Genomic DNA, 19,320 nt, shown 5'->3' on the forward strand with positions numbered 1-19,320 from the left:
CCCACACTCCCTGATTTTAAGAACTGCTCTAACGCTACAGTAAGCAAAACACATAAATCAGTAGCATGGTAGTTTAGAAATAAACACATATACATATGGCTAATTGTTTTTTGTCAAAGATTATGAGGCAATTCAATGCCATACATTATACTGTATACAAAAATTACCCTCCAAGTTTACACTTAAACATGAAACCTAAAAGTACAACTTACAAAAAAGATGTAGTGGCAAATCCTAGTGACTTTAGGTTAGGCAAAGATTTCTTACATAGAATCCGATAAGCTTGAGTCATAAAAGAGAAAATTGACAAAGTACATTTTATCAAAAATTATGAAATTCTTCTGAAGAGAAAAATGAAATGATAGGATGAGACGTAGTCTTGGAGAAAATGTTTATATAAAATCCATATTTGATAAGGACTTATATACAAAATAAAGAACTCTCACAATTCAGTAATAAGAAAACAACCTCCTAAAACAAATGAGCAATTAAAAATGGGGGAAAAAAATGGAAGAAGTTCTAGAAATGGATAGTAATGATTGTACAACATTGTGAATACACTCTGTGCCACTAAATTGTACACTTGGAGAGGGTCAGAAATGGTAAATTTTGTGTAATGTCTGTTTCAACACGGAGACTGGTGAAGGATAATTTCCTGTGAATCTGTAATTATTTTAACATAAGTTAATTAAAAGCAAAATATTTGCATTTATAAGGGAAGATGATAAATGGATAGCAAACAAATCTTTGAGTGCGCTCATCATTATTAGTCACTGGGGAAATACAAAGTAAAGCCACATTGAGTTACTCCCATTCACCTATTAAAATGGCTTTAAAGGAAATGAAAAATTCCAAGTGCTGGTGAGGATTGTGGAATAACAGGTACTCATATACATGCCTGGTGGGAAAGCATACCTTTATCGTACAATCTGACAATCCCATTCTCAGGTTTTTATAAAAGTGGAATGAAAACACATCCAAACAAAAAACTGTATGTGATATTATAGTGCCTTTATTAATACCTCCACTGATGGTTTTTTTTCTTGCTTCTTTTTTTTTTAAGAGATGGGGGTCTCAATTTGTTGTCCAGGCTGGAGTGTAGTTGGTATTCACAGGCATAATCTTAGTGCACTACAACCTCAAACTCTTGGGCTCAAGTGATCCTCCTGCATCACCTTCCTGTGTAGCTGGGACTACAGCCCTGTACCACTGTGCACAGCTTCCACACAGTGTGGAAGAACTGTGTGTGGAAGCTGTGCCCATTTCCGTGGCTTTGAAGCCGAATGTTGTGCAAGTGTTGAAGCAGAATGTTGAATTAGTCAATTAGTTACTTTTTTTTAATTTTCTCTTTCCTCCTCTCTCTTTTCTTTCATCTCCTCCCACTTATTATTTAAAGTAGCATATTTCTTGCTGACAAGCATTTAGATAAGCAAAACCAGTTTGTTGTAGAATACAGTTAAAGGATGTCATCAGCTGATGGTGCTGGCTGTTTTTCCAGAGGCCTCACAGAATGGTATTGGCTTGTTGATAAGAGAGTTCTGAGTCCAGGACTCAGCCTTATAGGCTCAGAAACCCAACTGTTGACAGTATAATAACCACAAATCTATTCCCGATGTGAGGAACACTCAAATTAACCAAACTAGAAAGACTTGTGTATACTCAGAAGGCTAATTTATAAATTTTCTAAAAACTGGTACCTGTTGAACAGATTAGAATACTCTCTTTGATGAGTGAGAAGGGAGCTTGGTAAACATGGGCATGAAAATGAGAATAATTGAAGTAATTTGAGTGTCCAAGAGCCATCAAGGATAAGATTCATAACTTGATTTGCAGTGACCTGTAAGAGTATGGATTTCAATTACATTTCACTATCCTTGGGCAGTAACGCAGCATATACATAGCTTTGACAGTGACCATCTTCTCTGTGATGAATACTTTCATTCTTTTGATATGTTTAAACCCTCAATTTTACATTGGTCCACAGAACTGGCATCAAATACTCACAACATAGCTCAGGATCTGTCAAACAAAAGTTCTTATGGACTCAAAGGTATGAATAATTTTTTAATTTTTTAAATTAAGAATCTTATAAATTGCTTGCAATACCTGTCATTTTTTATCAAAGCTAGCTAATAAAAATTTATCAGATAAATGTTTGTAAACTATACCTATTTATTTGGTAATCATATTTGCAGTTTGCTAATGGAAATGTTTTGTTGATTGACTTTCAAGGTGCCACAGAATTTTCATCGTTTTCCTTGTTCCTCAGTGGCCTTAACATACATTCGTTAGAGGACTAACACCAAGTTAAATTGAACCTAAAGCGTTCATCTCAAATATATTGTTTTAAGCTGAAAATAAGAATTGTTGAAGTTTTTCCCTTATGTTTTGGGGTGTAGGTCTAATGTGGACCAAATTAAAATTTTAATATTCCAAAATATGATTAAGACCTGAGCCTCTGCCTTCTGTATTTAATGTCTGGAATTTTTTATAGTCTGTGTAAGTATGGCTAGTTCCTGCAACAACGTGGCACTTGCTTCTGACATGGGAGTTTCCCCTGTAATTTCCTGACTTACCACTCTATCATGTTGCATCTCTGCTTATAACTATCTGTTTCCCTGTTTTTCCTTCAGGCTACATACATAGTGCCTTGTACTTGGTTTTAAATGTACTCAGATTCTCACCCTATTATGCAAGTCCAAAGTTGTGTTTAATTATTTTCAAAATACTGCTCTCAAAGTGGTAGGCCAGTCTTTTTTAATTTTTTTATTATATTATTTTTATGTTTTTTTATTTTTTTTTGAGATGGAGTTTTGCTCTTGTTGCCCAGGCTGGAGTGCAATGGCGTGATCTCGACTCACTGCAACCTCTACCTCCTGGGTTCAAGCAATTCTCCTGCCTCAGCCTCCCAAGTAGCTGGGATTTACAGGTGTGAGCCACCACCCCTGGCTCATTCTTTGTATTTTTAGTAGAGATGGGGTTTCACCATGTTGGCCAGGCTGATCTGAAACTCCTGACCTCAGGTGATCCACTCACCTCTGCCTCCCGAAGTGCTGCAATTACAGGCATGAGCCACTGCTCCAGGCCCTATTTTTTATTATTTATTTATTTATTTATTTATTTATTATTTATTTGTTTTTGAGATAGAGTCTTGCTCTGTCGCCCAGACTGGAGCAGTGACATGATCTGAGCTCACTGCAACCTCCACCTCCCGGGTTCAAACGATTCTCCTGCCTCAGCCTCCCCAGTAGCTGGGACTACAGGCACACGCCACCATGCCCGGCTAATTTTTGTAGTTTTAGTAGAGACAGGGTTTCACCATATTGACCAGGCTGGTCTTGAACTCCTGACCTCGTGATCCACCCACCTCTTCCTCCCAAAGTGCTGGGATTACAGGCATGAGCCATCATGCCCAGCCTTTTTTAAACTTTTAATACATCTCCTGAATTGCCATGGTAGGCCATTCTTACTACATATCATGTATAAAAGTCTGTTTTAACTTACTACATTAACTGTACATATAGTGGCTGAGCTGCTCAAATTTATATGTATTTTATTGCAATTTTAAAAATTAGAAAAAATAATGTATATTTTAAGCTTTAGAGTACTTTTAATATTTTTTATGTAGGTTTTTGTAATGTTTCATCATTGTTTTTCTCCTGGAAATTTTCCTTTATATTCTTGTGTGTGTGTGTTTCATCTTCGCCATCAAGCTTTCTCTTACCATTCTGGCTTTCATTAACTTCATCCTCCAAATTTCCAGTGTATTAGTGGTTTCTCAGACAGAATTAAATGTTTTCGGTTTTGAAACATCTGTATTTTACATCCAAATATTGGCACAGTTTACATCACATTTCACAGAGAGTCATCCCAATCTGAAATCAGGTACATCCTGTGAAAAACATTCCATAAATAAGGACTCTCTTTCTAGGAAACAGTCATCATTTTACTTATGAGGAGGTCAGTTATTTGGCTGTTTACATGATTCTAAGGAAGGTAGACATGGTTACCTGACTTCTTTTGTCTCACAAGCGTGCCCCTCCTCCTTTTCCCTCTCCATACACAACTTTTGGAGAGAAATGGAATTTTGTATGTCAGATGATTAACTCCTTTCTTCCTATAAAGGAACTGAAAACATCCATAATCCCGCTTTCTGGGGTTGTCGTTAATTTCTTAGTGTATTTCCTTTAAAAACCATTATCTATGGGCATTTTTTTTTATACATGCTATAAACAATGGCCCTCTACTTATATAAGATCTGTAAGTAAGTATTTTTTGAGTAGCAACACTTTTGAAAGTACTTAGATGGGTTATGGGTGAGTATTCTGTGAGAACCGTTTGAGTGCATCCTGCGTACTGACTCCAGAACTTAAAGCAGCAGACTTGGTGTGAGCAAGAGTAGTGTTAAACTTTGCTGGAGACCTATTAGGAAACCACGTAGTAGAGCTAATATTTTATAAAAAGGATGCTTCTCTAAATTTGATAATTCAGTAATCCACCTGAAATAGGGTCCAAGACAGATTTGCCTTAAAATGAAATTTGTTGTTTTGAAGACTATATTGTAAGAAATCAAACCATTGTTAAATGTCTATATTTGTGCTACATCCATACTTTCTTACTCATGGCAGAATTGCTTGGATTTGACCTATATTGAAGCAAAATCCATTTGAAACACTGATTTGAGGTTATGTAGATAGTGACTACTAGTCAAGTTGCATTTGTAAACATTACTTCAAAGAGAAGGAGAGAAAAGAAATATTACTGATTTTACCGGGAATAGATTAAGAATGTCATGTTTCTTGGGTTGTAAACTAAATTGCTAGTGAGGTGTATGTATCTTTTTTCCTGCATAGTACACAAAAAGGAATCATTTGGACTCGGACTGTATTTGACTTTGTGGTGTAAACTTTGATTGCTGTTGTTTCCCAATAGGGGCTTGGAAGAATTCTGTGGAAGAGTGGACAACAGAAGACTGGACTGAAGATGTAAGTGTTCGCTGTCAGATGAGACCTTTCTTTTTTTTTTTTGAAATGGAATTTCACTTTTGTTGCCCAGGCTGGAATGCAATGGTGTGATCTCGGCTCATTGCAACCTCCGCCTCCCGGATTCAAGCAGTTCTGCCTCAGCCTCCCAAATAGCTGGGATTACAGGTGTGTGCCACGACGCCTGGCTAATTTTGTATTTTTTTTTTAGTAGAGATGATGTTTCACCATTTTGGTCAGGGTGGTCTCAAACTCCTGACCTCAGGTGATACACTTGCCTCAACCTCCAAAGTGCTGGGATTATAGGCATGAGACACTGCGCCTGGCCGATACCTGTCTTTCTTTCAGTGTTTGGTGGGAACTTTGGTGCTTGGAAGAAAGAGCCTGAGACATCTTATCTTGGCTTCTTTTCTGGCATGTATCGTAGCCAGGGTTTTCGAGAGTTGGCTTTTTTAACAGATGCTTCTTAAAAGGAACTTAGATTTTCAGATTTTTAAGAATATTTGTTTTCGTGCTTAAAAATGACCAAGTGTCAAGATGATTGGGAAATTGGAAAAAACAAACAAGAAAAAAGGTTGAGGTGTTAGGCTGGACGTAGTGGCTCACAACTATAATCCCAGCACTCTGAGAAGCTAAGGTAGGAGGATCACTTGAAGCCAGGAATATGAGACCTGCCTGAGTAACAAAGTGAGACGCCTGTCTCTACAAAAAAATAATAATAATAAAATTACGTGGATGTGGGGTTGTGCATCTGTAGTCTCAGCTACTCAGGAGGCTAAGGCAGGAGGATCTCTTGAGCCCAGGAGTTGAAGGCTGCATTATCGTTTCACCACCCTCTAGCCTGGGTGACAGAGCAAGAATCTATCTTAAAGCAAACAAACAAAATTTACCAGGTGTTAAGTAGGATTGATTTTTTTTTAAGCTTATCTGTGTTTTGTTTGACCTGATAGCCAGCTGACACTGTTGCCCAGATTTGTGAACTATTATTCTTTAGAATATTTTCATTAAAGGAGAGTCTATATTTTGGATCACAGTTGAAATTAACCTGAATAAGTTTGCTCTGGTTCCATGCCCAACCTCTTCCCCTTTTGACTAGAAGAACGCTTTTTTTTTTTTTTTTAAATTCCTTTATTCCAGAGATATTTTTGAGCATGTTACACTAGCTTCTGGATACCATCAGTCTATTAAGTTCTGCTTTCAGCATAGTATTTTTTTGGAAAAAAAAAATAAGTTAAATAATAAAGAGAAAAAAGGGATAAATAACCCAATACCATAAAATTTTATACCTCTTTTCTGTTTGACTGTCAAATTCTAGAACTCTTGAGTTTGGTATCTACCTGACACAGAGTTTGAGCAGACATTGAGAGGGAAAGAATAAATGGGTTACAAATACAGATCCTCAAAACTATATACAATGACGCAGAGTTTGAGATTCTTTTTCTCTGTCTCCATATGTGTTTCCATTTATGCTAACAGGACCTGCTTGGAATGAGAAACAAGAAACATGATTTCTACTTGACTTGTTTGATGACCTTAGGCAGGGCATTGTTCCTTGGGTCTTACTACTCCTTCACACACAGTATTATTTGGGTTTTAAGTGGTGTTTGAACAACCCACTACCATAGATAGATTCATTTTACCTTGTAAAAAATAAACACTTTAATTTTTTTTTTTCTTTTTTTTGAGACAGGGCCTTGCTCTTGCTCTGTCGCTCAGGCTGGAGTGCAGCGGTGCGATCATAGCTCACTGCAGTCTCAACCCCCCAGGCTCAAGCATTTCTCTTGCCTTGGCTTCCCAAAGTTCCAGGATTACAGGCATAAGCCACCATGCCTGGCCAAAATTAAGCAATTTTGGACACGCATTTTTTTTTTTTTTTTAAACTTTGTACTTTTGCCTCCTTTCTTTTTTTAGCAGGATTAAATCTGGCTTGTTAGGAGTGAGCTGGGTAGAGTGTGACAAAGATGAGAATAGATATGCTCCTTTAGTTGGGATTTGGGGGATATTTTCACTGCTGCTGCATACTAATTGAAAGTCCTTAGCGTTATGATGCCACTTGGCTCTCTAGTTATCCTTGGCTGTGCATCATACTGGTACGACGTTTGATACCTTTAATATCAGAGGCTGGACTTGATAAGTGGTTATTTAAACCAGTGGAGGGTTGGGCACTAGTGTTAAAGGGAAGTCAAAGTGAATAGTCTGTGGACATCTTACCTTATTTTGAACAGAACCATCCCACGTATAAATTTTTTTTATTGTTAGAATTTTTGCTAAAGTTTTGTTGCAAGGTGGGATAGGAGAAGGTTGCAAGGCTAAAAGCTTTACATCTGGTTGCCTCTCAGGATCAGCAGGCATGTTAGAAAATCAGCAAGGGATCAGAAGACAAAATTCTATGTAAATTCTAGCTGTTGACCTTCAACAAGGCATCTTTCCAGTCTGAGCCTCCTATTTTTCATCTGTATAATGAATATCATAATAGCTGTCCTGCCTAAATTATTAGAGTTTTCTGTGGGTCACATGAAGTCTTTTGATGAACATCTAGTATCAGGCAGTATACATGTACTCCAGAGAGACATTAACATTCTGCTGTATCAAAATATGTAATTCCTGAAAAGAGTTAACAGAATTTGGGTATTTTTTCTTTGGAATCATAAAAATTGTAAATTTCTCTGAGGTGATACAAAGTAATGCTGATCGGTAGGGGAATAATCTAAAATGTGAATCCCAGATTCCTTCTAGATTTTAGAACAATAACTAGTCACCTCTTTTCTCCTTTTATAAAAAATTTAATTAATCTATTTTTTATTTTTTGAGATGTAGTCTCTCCCTGTTGTGCAGGCTGGAGTGCAGTGGCACGATCTTGGCTCACTGCAACCTCCGCCTCGGGGTTCAAGTGATTCTCCTGCCCCAGCCACCTGAGTAGCTGGAATTATAGATGCGCGCCACCATGCCTGGCCAATTTTTGTATTTTTAATAGAGACGGGGTTTCACCATGTTGGCCAGGCTGGTCTCGAATTCCTAACCTCAAGTGATCTGTCTGACTTGGCTTCCCAAAGGTCTGGGATTACAGGCATGAGCCACTGTGCCCGGCCTTTTTTTAATTTTAGAGACTCGGTCTTGCACTGTTGGCCAGCTCACTCCAACCCCAAACTCCTGTGCTCAAGCGATCCTCTTGCCTCAGCCTCTAAGTAGTTGAGATTACAGGTGCATGCCATCATGCCTGGCCCTTCCTTAAAAAAAAAAAAAAAAAAAAAAAAAAAAAGGGTGGGGGGAACCATTCAGTGTTTTATTATCATGTTTAGATATGTCAGTGTTTGTAGTAGTTCTCATTTACTTCTTTTTCTCTTTTTCTTAAATAGATTTAATTTGTAAGTTTCTTTCAGGCAAAAATGGATTCACTCGGAATATTAAAATACTACTACCTTGGGGCAGGCACAGTGGCTCATGCCTGTAACCCTAGCACTTTGGGAGGCTGAGGCAGGAGGATCGCTTGAGCCCAAGAGATCAAGAGCAGCCTGGGCAAGATAGGGAGGCCCTGTCTCTACAAAAAATTTTTAAAATAGCTGTGTGTGATGGCAGGTGCCTGTAGTCCCAGCTACTTAGGAAGTGGAGGTGGGAGGAATGCTTGAGCCTGGGAGGTTGAGTTTGTAGCTGCAGTGAGCCTCAGTGATCAGGTCACTGCATTCTTGCCTGGGTGACAGAGTAAGGTCTGTCTCCCAAAAAAGAAAAAAAAACCCTTCCCACACACCCTGTTTTGGAATAGGATGCAACTTACGCCCTTCTTGTTGACTTGTTGAACCGGTAAACAATTTAGCACTTTTATATTGTTGAAGAAAATGAACACCTACTGTCTGCTCTACCTCCTGCTTACACATACTGTCTCATGCAGGAAGTCTGGTTTTATACAGTGTTTCTGAGACATTTAGAGTTGATAAGAATTATGGGAACCTTTTGAGTAGCATTTTTATGTTTTCCGTATTACCTCATTAGATCAACATTTTCCAGCCTTTCAAAGCCAAGTCCCCACATTGAAAACATAAAAAGAATATGTATCTTTTATTAATGTCAGTTGAGGTTTCAAAAAATTTATCCTGAGTGCCCTAAAAGTGAGTTAAAACAATGTGCATATATCCCAAAATAATTATGCTGAGTGAAAGAAGCCAGGAATAAAGGTTTGGATACTTTTATTATTTCATTTAAAATTCTAGAAAATGCAGCCTAATCTGTAGTGTCAGAAAGCATGTGAGTGGTTGCCTGGGGATGCAGACAAGTTGTGGGAATGAGTGATTCCACAGGGACAGGTGGAAATTGTGGGGGAGTAAAGAATACGTTCACTGTCCTGATTGTGGTGATGGTTTCATGGGAGCCTATGTATGCCAGACTTACTCAGTTACTCGGTTTGAATATTTGCGGTTTATTGGATGTGTTAGAATGCGATAAAAATCAATTTTTTTAAAATAATAGAAACCCATGGTTTAATAAAAATGAAATGTAAAATTACTCATCAATTAAGTACTAAAGACATCTGTCTTTGGGGGGAGAAAACATCAATTATTTCACCTTTACAAACTTCTTAATGACTTCTTCTTTTTTTTTTTTTTTTTTTTTGAGACAGGATCTCACTTTGTCCCCTAGACTGGAGTGCAGTGGTGTGATCATGGCTCACGGCAGCCTCAACCTCTATCTCTGGACTGAAGCGATTCTCCTGCCTCAGCCTCCCATGTAGCTGGGACAGGTGCACACCACCACGATCAGCAAATTTTTTTTTTTTTTTTTTTTTTCCTAGAGATGAAGTCTTACTCCTGGCCTCAAGCAATCCTCCTGCCTCGGCTGCCCAGAGTGTTGGGCCTTCAGGTGTGAGCCACCATTCCTGGCCACCTTCTCAACTTCTTTTTGGCATTTCTGTTAGCATTGTTGGTGGGTTTACTGGTATTCTCGTTTTGTGTAATGACAAATAGAGAAGTGAGTCTGCGGTTGAGCCCTGGTTTGAGTGTTTCACTGTGTTGTTTACCATTAGTCTCATCATTTTCCTGATTTGAAATCATTCTTCTAGGCCTTTCAATCTAAAATTACCTTCACTTGCAGCCGGGCGCCATGGCTTATACTTGTAATCCCAACACTTTGGGAGGCCGAGGTGGGTGCATCACTTGAGGCCAGGGATTGGAGATTATCCTGGGCAACATGGCAAAACCCTGTTTCTACTAAAAATACAAAAATTAGCTCGGTGTGGTGGCGCATGCTGGTGCGTGCCTGGAGGCCCAGCTACTCAGGAGGCTGAGGTGAGATTATCGCTTGAACCTAGGAGGCACAGATTGCAGTGAGCCGAGATCACGTCACTGCACTCCTTCCTGGGCAACAGGGCCAGACCCTGTCTCAAAAAAAAAAAAAAAAAAAAATGCATTCACTTGAAAATTACTTGTCATGGTCACTTGCATGTTTCATTTTCTTTAGAATAACTGTTATGTGAAGTGTAAGAGACTACTGATGACTACAAATGATCAGGAAGTCAGTGTTTTGGGTTTAATAGTATGTAGAATAAGATTAAATTTTTCAACTTTCCATACAGCTTTCTGAAACAAAAGTCTTCACTGCCTCATCTGCTCCAGCAGAGAATCACATCTCACCTGGGCAAAGGTAAATCCTTTTTGCCATCTTATATTTGTTATTCAAAGCATTACTGAAATCTTTTGCCTCAGGAAAAGTATTTTCATTTTTGGGTCTCTTTCTATTTTATCCCTTTTTATCCAAGGCTAACCTTTATTTTACCACTACTTGGTAATCTGACAGAGCTTCAGTCATTTTCTAATTGATGTATCCACTGATGAATTTGTTAGCAGTTGTTGCAGACATCATGTTAAACTTTTTTCTTTTCTTTTTTGAGACGTAGTTTTGCTCTTGTTGCCCAGGCTAGAGTGCAATGGCGCTATCTCGGCTCACTGCAACCTCCGCCTCCTGGGTTCAAGTGATTCTCCTGCCTCAGCCTCCCAAGTAGCTGGGATTACAGGCATGCGCCCCCACGCTCAGCTAATTTTGTATTTTTAGTAGAGACAGTTTTTCCATGTTGGTCAGGCTGGTCTCGAACTCCCAACCTCAGGTGATCCGCCCACCTCAGCCTCCCAAAGTGCTAGGATTACAGATGTGAGCCACCACACCTGGCCGTTTTTCTTTTTTTTTTTTTTTTTTGAGATGGAGTCTCACTCTGTCGCCTAGGCTGGAATGCAGTGGTGTGATCTCGGCTCACTGCAACGTCCCCCTCCCAAGTTAAGTGATTCTTCTGCCTCAGCCTCCCAAGTAGCTGGGATTACAGGCGCCCGCCACCACGCCCGGCTAATTTTTGTATTTTTAGTAGAGACGGGGTTTCACCATATTGGCTAGGCTGGTCTCGAACTCCTGACCTCGTGATCTGCCAGCCTCGGCCTCCTAAAGTGCTGGGATTACAGGCATGAGCCACCATGCCTGGCCTAAACTTTTTAAATGGTTGCTATTTTCACTTTTGTAGACATATTTTTTTTTTGACAGAATGAACTTAATACATTGTATTCTTTGGTTTCTTCATGTACCATTTATTTAGATCTTCTGAAACTAATACAGATCTCTTATTTGAGTTCTACTAGTTTTACTCTACTGGATTACAGAAAAGGAAGGAACTTACAGGATAACAACAACATTCTTAGAATGTACACTGAACCAAATGAGAAGAGCATTTATTTACATTTTAGTTTTCACACTAAACACCTTTGAAAGTGGTTTCAAAGTGTAGTGATCTGGAAAGATAAAAGAGTGGTTACATATGATACCTTAGAAATGAAGGCAGTTTTGAACTTAACAGGATCAATCTCATGCCAGATGAGATGGTGATGAGATTTCATTGTAGGGAAATAAAAATGATTAATGATTATGTCTTATATTGTTTTGAGATTGTTTAGAGTTTCTTGTTAAATGCACATATTCTCTATTGTATTTATGATTCAGTGAATTTACTGGGATCATTGTCATGAAATTCAACTTGGCTATAGTCTATAAGGGAGAGGAACTCAGGCTAGGAACTTTGCCATGTGTCAGGAATGAGTCTTGAATTGTCCTACAATCTGCCTGTCTCGTTGGCATAGTGAGAATGTCAGTTAGGAGAACTGATGGGAACTGGCCTTTGAAAGGATTGAATGGCATTCATTACAAGGTTAGGTAATACGGTGCATCTGGCAGGTCCTACTACACTAGGTAAGTTTAGAAAAGAGTTGGTACAGGAAGTTTGTAGCTCATTCTTGTCAGGTAGTCCAAATTGGAATATCTGTCTGGGGGTGTTTTAAGAGTTCTGGTTAACAGTATATTTGTTATTATACTGTGCATTTATTCCTGAATATTTTAAAGATAAAATTATATGGGCATGTGTGTGTGTGTGTGTATACACACACTTAAATGTATTATGGGATAGAATGTAAAAATTTAAGATAAATATGAAACTTGGTCAGGTAGGGTGGCTCAGGCTTGTAATCCCAGCACTTTGGGAGGCCAAGCAGGCGGCTCACTTGAGATCAGGAGTGAGACCAGCCTGTCCAACATGGTGAAACCCTGTCTCTACTAAAAATAGAAAAATTAGCCGGGCATGGTAGCACACGCCTGTAATCCCAGCTACTTGGGAGGCTGAGGCACGAGAATCGCTTAAGCCTGGGAGGCGGAGGTTGCAGTGAGCCAGGGTCACACCACTGCATTCTAGCCTTGGTAACAGAGTGAGACACTGTCTTAGAAAAAAAAAAAAAGGTGAAACTTATTGAATTGCTTACTGCAGGTGAGGTCTTCATTCCCTAGAAATATGGATTTATTAGGAATTCTGGTTTTAGGTAATAAATGGGTAAAATATTCTAGGTAAAATGAACCAAACTTGAGAAAATTGTTTAATTTTATTTTATTGCTCCAGGTTTTCAAATCAGTTTATAATGTGTTAGTCATTACTTTGAAAATTTCTCAGTACACCTTTTGATTCTCTTCTCTGCAAAGCCCTGCTTCAGTCTCTGTGGCTTGGTATGCTCTTTTGTGTGGATGATGCCCTCCTTTTGCCCCCTTAAACCCCATTTTCCAGAGGTTTTCCTCATTTGATTTTTAATGTAAATTCACTATATATTGATTAACTTTTCAAATTCATTTGTTGGTAAGATTTGCTTATGACTGGTTCCTCATTGCTTTTTGTCTGCTTAGCATTGATCTGGTAGCCTTGCTCCAGAAGCCTGTTCCTCACAGTCAAGCCTCAGAAGCCAACTCCTTTGAAACTTCCCAACAGCAGGGCTTTGGCCAAGCCCTTGTCTTCACAAATTCGCAACACAACAATCAGATGGCACCAGGGACTGGCAGCTCCAGTGCTGTCAACTCCTGTTCTCCTCAGAGCCTGGTAACTCACTTCTATTTCAGTGTGGGATTTTAAGAAATATACCCATTAGCAAATGTATTCTAGAATATGATACATGCCTTATAATTACTTTCTAAATATAAAAATATCTACAGTAAGGCCGGGCATGATGGCTCATGCCTGTAATCCCAGCACTTTGGGAGCTGAGGCATGAGGATTACTTGAACCCAGGAGTTTGAAACCAGCCTGGGCAAAACTCTGTCTCTACAAAAAAAGCAAACTGACAAAAATTAGCTGAGTGTGATGTTGTGTGCCTGTAGTCACAGTTACTTGGGAGGCTGAGATTGGAGGATCACTTGTGCCCAGGAGTTTGAGGTTGCAGTGAGCCATGATCATGCCTCTGTACTCCAGGCTGGGTGACAGAGCGAGACCCTGTCTCTAAAACAAAACATCAAAAAATTCTACAGTAGATCTCAGTCCAGAAAACAATGATGTGGTAATTTCCAAGCACATATCTGATGATTCCATGTGGAATTTAACTACCTGAGTTTCCTGGACAAAGATAAAATTTTTTTTATGGTTTGTCGAATTCTTTGAACTGATGATCACTCTTGAGATTGAAAGCACCCCTTTCTTCTGAATGATGTTTTCCTTGTATTTTGTTTCACATTGTGTCTCTATAAGTAGTATATTCAATTTCTTACTTGTTTTCCAATTAAATGCAAAAGTTTATCAGAATTGACTTGCTATAAAATAATGTAAAAACAGTGTAAGTCTGCCTAGGTACTTATATTTTTTGCTTTTTTTCCCCCTAAGACCGTAAAATAAGCTACATTTTCTTAAAATGCCAAATGATTAACAGAGGCCCTTATAGTTTGGATGTGTTTTTATTGAAACAGTGTCGTTTAGTACTGTATGACTGACTTCCAATGTGAGTTAAGCTCCCATCCAGAAGGAACTTCAGGAACTGTTAGTGAAGGCTGTGAAGATAGGCTTATGGAAGTATAAGCTTAGATCATAGCTTATACAAGAATGTTGCTTTAGAATGGTGAACTGAAGTTCCTACCCAACTACAGGAAGTTCTGAGCTGGCAAGGGGAAGTTGGAAAGGTCTATGGATGCAGAACTACAGCTCTTACTAGGGATAATTATTTTAGTTTGTTGCTGCGTTTTTCCTGAAATTTATTGCTGAGAAACAGAATTCCCCTGAGTCAAATCACTTGTTTTACCGTGATAAAATTGAGAATTGAATATTTAAACTTTTCCTTAGTATTTTCTACTCTGTGTAGCCATATCATGTGTTGGGCTTGGGGACTTGGTGTTTTTAGTATCATTGGTATATGAGGTGGTGTCAGTGCTTGAAGTGTAGGACAGCCCAAGGCTTCTCTATTTTGAGAAGGCCTAATAAAAACCCTGATTTTTAATTGAAGCACCAGAGTTTTTTCCTCCTCCGCCTTTCCCTCTGCTACTGGTATAATTATGTAATGCCCTTGCTGAAATCTATGTGTCCACTGAATTGATAAGAAGGACTTGAGTTTTTACAGCGATCTTCAGATATGTTGCTTTATGTAGTGACCAGCATGAGAATGACCAACATGAGAAAGCAGAATAAGAATTGTTTGTGTGGCGTTGTATTAGAGCAGTGGTTCTCAACCCTACTCTAAACTTTAAAAATAACTGGGGGCTGGGGGCTGGGCGCGGCGGCTCACACCTGTTATTCCAGCACTTTGGGAGGCCGAGGTGGGTGGATCACTTGCGGTCAGGAGTTCAAGACCAGCCTGGCCAATGTGGTAAAACCCCATCTCTACTAAAAATACAAAAATTAGCCAGGCTTGGTGGTGGGCGCCTATAATCCCAGCTTCTTGGGAGGCTGAGGCAAGAGGATCATTTGAACCTGGGAGGTGGAGGTTGCAGTGAGCCGTGATCACGCCATTGCACTCCAGCCTGGGCGACGAGAGAAACTCTATCTCAAAAAAAAAAAAAAAAAAAAAAAGTCACTGGGGAGGCCAGGCATGGCATGGTGGCTCATCCCTGTAAATCCCAGAACTTTGGGAGGCTGAGGCCGGAAGACTGTGAGATGCCAGGAATTTGAGACCAGCCTGGCAACATAGCGAGGCCTCATCTTGCTAAAATAAAATAAGCTGGTTGTCGTGGCACATGCCCTGTAATCATAGCTACTGTAATCCCAGCTACTTGAGAGGCTGGCATGGGAGGATCACTTGAGCCCAGGAGGTTGTTCTGTGGCCCTCCAGCCTGGGTTGACAGCAAGACCTTGTCTCCAAATAATAATTAATAATAAAATAAAATTGCTGGAGAACCTAGTAAATAACAGCAGCAACAGAAGTGATAATGATATTTCCTGAGTCTCTAAAACAAAACGTGTCCTCATCTTTGGGATTGGGATTTGGGCACTGTGTGTGTTTGTGTGTATGTGCATGTATGCACATGTGTGTATTGTATACATTTTAAAAGCCTCTCCTTTGATTTAAATGTGTAGGTGGACTTAAGAGGCCTATGCTGTGTATTACCTAGGGCATGGCAGTAGTCATTGATTCAGTGATTTCGCTGTGTTGTAAAGCACATAGTGCATTTGATAAAACTGGCTGATGCGTGTTAGGGATTATGTAGGATAACAGGATGAAGAGAGTCATCATCAGGGAAGCCTTCATTAAATCAGTGGGCTTGAGCTGGATTTTTGCAAATTGGTAGCAACCTCAGACCAGTGTATTGGGCAACCTGAAAAAAGAATCTGGAGCAGTGGTAAGTAATGTTAGCACAACTGTTTTAGTATGAGCAGATTCTGTGTCACAGCTGTCCATAACCTAATGTTTTACTCAAAGCGGAGAAGTTAGGATTTCCATACAAGTGGGACATTCCTTGCCTTTGAATGTTGATAATAGGAGTAATTGTTTCAACTTACTTGAGGGAAGGCAAAGTATTTGTTTTTGACCATAAATGGATATGAAATGTTATTTTTGTGCCAGGCGCGGTGGCGCATGCCTGTAATCCCAGCACTTTGGGAGGCCGAGGCAGGCAGATCACAAGGTCAGGAGATCGACACCATCCTGGCTAACATGGTGAAACCCCTTCTCTACTAAAAATACAAAAAAAAAAAAAAAAAAGCCGGGCGTGGTGGTGGGCTCCTGTAGTCCCAGCTACTCGGGAGGCTGTGGCAGGAGAATGGAGTGAACCTGGGAGGCGGAGCTTGCAGTGAGCCGAGATCACGCCACTGTACTCCAGCCTGGGTGACAGAGCGAGACTGTCTCAAAAAAGGAAAAAGAAAAGAAAAGAAATGTTATTTTTGATGAAGAACTTATATTTCAGAATGATCTTGATATGTAAAAATGTAGTTGAGCTTCCATTGTCTTTTCTAGTCATAGGCTTTCATTCTCTTTGGATCTCAACCTGACAGGACAGATGGGAGAGGAGTAACATTGTTTTTCCTGTACTTATTTATGGAACATATTTGGTGTTCTTAGTCATCTAAACAACTTGAAATGAAAATAGCAGAGTCTATGGTATTTGCTCAACTTCAAATACCTGTGTGTTGCAGTGTCTCATTTTGGAATATTAACCACTTAAGTTCAGTTCTTTGACCTGTATTTGATCTTGTGTGTGTGTGCGCGCGTGCGTGACGAGTCTAACTCTGTCACTCAGGCTGGAGTGCAGTGGTGCGCTCTCACCTTACTGCAACCTCCACCTCCCAGGTTCAAGCGATTCTCCTGTCTCAGCCTCCCGAGTAGCTGGGATTACAGGCGTGCACCACCATCCCTGGCTAATTTTTGTATTTTTAGTAGAGACGGAGTTTCACCATGTTGGCCAGGCTGGTCTCTAACTCCTGACCTCAGGTGATCCACCCACCTCGGCTTCCCAAAGTGCTGAGGTTACAGGTGTGAGCCACTGCGCCCAGCCTGACCTGTATTTGATCTTGCAGGGTCATCTCACACTGATCTCTTCTTTGACTGTACATCTTGTAATCATTAAAGATGAAGACTGTGGTTCACAGATTAGGAAAATAATGTGTTTTTGTTGGTCAAGCATATATCTTTGTCATGTATTTCATGGCATTCCTCTTTAGTTTTTTTTAAATAGTGATATTTAATTGTGAACTTATGACATCACTTTTTATTACTTTATTTTTATTTATTTATTTATTTATTTATTTATTTTGAGACAGAGTCTTGCTCTGTCACCCAGGCTGGAGTGCAGTGGCGTGATCTCTGCTCACTGCAAGCTCCGCCTCCTGGGTTCAGTTCATGCCATTCTCCTGCCTCAGCCTTCCGAGTAGCTGGGACTACAAGCGCCTGTCAAAACTCCCGGCTAATTTTTTTGCATTTTTAGTAGAGATGGGGTTTCACTGTGTTAGCCAGAATGGTCTTGATCTCCTGACCTTGTGATCCGGCTGACCTCATAATCCGCCCACCTTGGCCTCCCAAAGTGTTGGGATTACAGGTGTGAGCCACCGTGCCTGGCCAACATCACGTTTTTAAAAATCGATTTCTTCAAATTCATGGCAAATATTTCCCTTCCCTTTAACTTCTTATGTCAGAATGAGGAAGGATAGCTGTATTTATTTAGTCAGTTTTTATTGCATAGTAATATTTTCATGTAGTATTTTCTAAGTTATATTTTAATAATTCATATGTCTTAGATTATAGGTTTTAACATACTTGTGAAAATACTTGATGTGTTTTAAAGCCTTGGGTAGAAATTCTGTATTGCTGAGGATTTGTTCTTTTATCCCCCTTTTAAAGTCATCCGTCCTTGGCTCAGGATTTGGAGAGCTTGCACCACCAAAAATGGCAAACATCCCCAGCTCCCAGATTTTGGACCAGTTGAAAGCTCCGAGTTTGGGCCAGTTTACCACCACCCCAAGTACACAGCAGAATAGTACAAGTCACCCTACAACTACTACTTCTTGGGACCTCAAGCCCCCAACATCCCAGTCCTCAGTCCTCAGTCATTTTGGTAGGTATACATTGTTCGTGGGTTTGCCCCTACTGAGGACGTTTCAAGCTTTGGCAGAGTGTGTTGACTTGTGAACGCTAATGTGGAATTTGTCCAGAGATGTTTCTTTTTAGTAGAACTCTTGCAGTTTCTCAGTTAAATCAGTCTTCCTTTGTTGTACAATACCTGCATTTATTTGTTTTTGTTGTTGTTCTTGATAGTTTCATTATTGTTGGTAGTAGTAGTGGTGGTAGTACATGCCTTGAAAAGTATGGTAAAAGCATGCAAATAGGAACATCTAACACTTTGTGTAAAGGCATGGACAGAATTTTCTGAGCTCCATTAGAAGAGGGTGGTGATAGAACACAGAATGTGGAAAACATTTTGACTTTTTTTTTTTTTTTTTGAGATGGGGTCTTCCTGTGCTGCCCAGGCTAATCTTCACCTCCTGGCCTCAAGCAGTCTTTTCATCTCAGCCTTCTGAGTAACTGGGATTATAGATGTGCACCATTGTATCCAGCCTAGACAATATTTTACTTTATTATTTTGAGTCAGGATCTTGCTCTGTTGCACAGGCTGGAGTACATTGGTACAGTAACGCGTCACTGCCATCTTGCCCTCCCAGGCTCAGTCAATCCTCCCACCTCAGCCTCTCTAGTAGGTGGGACTATAGGCACATGCCATCACTCCTGGCTGATGTTTTTGTAATTTTTTTTATGTGACAGGGTTTTGCCATGTTGCCCAGGCTGGTCTGGAACTCCTGGACTCAGGCGATCTGCCCACCTCGGCCTCCAAAAGTGCTGAGATCACAGCTGTGATCACCACGCCCAGCCTGGACAGTATTTTAACCATCACACTCTCATGCTTTCTCATTCTAACATTTTGAAGTATCAACTATGATTTCATCAACCTTTACATTCCGTGGTTTGTATTGTAAAGGTCCCATGTATAGACTGGATGTTTTCTAAACTAAACTCCCATAGAAATTGTGACATTAAGCCACCATTCCCCACCAGCACTCACATGCCACACTGTATTAAGGAATAGCAGGGGA

At 39.8% G+C, this 19,320-nt stretch overlaps 1 protein-coding gene and 1 non-coding gene across 3 annotated transcripts in view; both read left to right on the plus strand.

Moving 5' to 3' along the window:
* The window catches only part of UBAP2 (ubiquitin associated protein 2), a 66,597-nt gene that overhangs the window by 21,799 nt on the left and 25,478 nt on the right, over window positions 1–19,320 (plus strand). For both annotated transcript variants that reach the window (XM_058431218.1, XM_058431220.1), the window contains exons 4-8: window positions 1,985–2,050; window positions 4,933–4,985; window positions 10,546–10,613; window positions 13,173–13,362; window positions 18,074–18,287. In XM_058431218.1, the coding sequence (XP_058287201.1) occupies window positions 1,985–2,050; window positions 4,933–4,985; window positions 10,546–10,613; window positions 13,173–13,362; window positions 18,074–18,287 (591 nt within the window). The remainder of the gene's footprint in view (window positions 1–1,984; window positions 2,051–4,932; window positions 4,986–10,545; window positions 10,614–13,172; window positions 13,363–18,073; window positions 18,288–19,320) is intronic.
* LOC116459534 (small nucleolar RNA SNORD121A) lies at window positions 13,797–13,878 on the plus strand. Its single transcript, XR_004245585.1, has one exon. It is a non-coding gene; the product is annotated as a small nucleolar RNA SNORD121A (small nucleolar RNA).

The sequence above is a fragment of the Hylobates moloch genome, unplaced genomic scaffold (assembly GCF_009828535.3).
Source record: "Hylobates moloch isolate HMO894 unplaced genomic scaffold, HMol_V3 SCAFFOLD_19, whole genome shotgun sequence".
Taxonomy (NCBI): Eukaryota; Metazoa; Chordata; class Mammalia; order Primates; family Hylobatidae; genus Hylobates; species Hylobates moloch.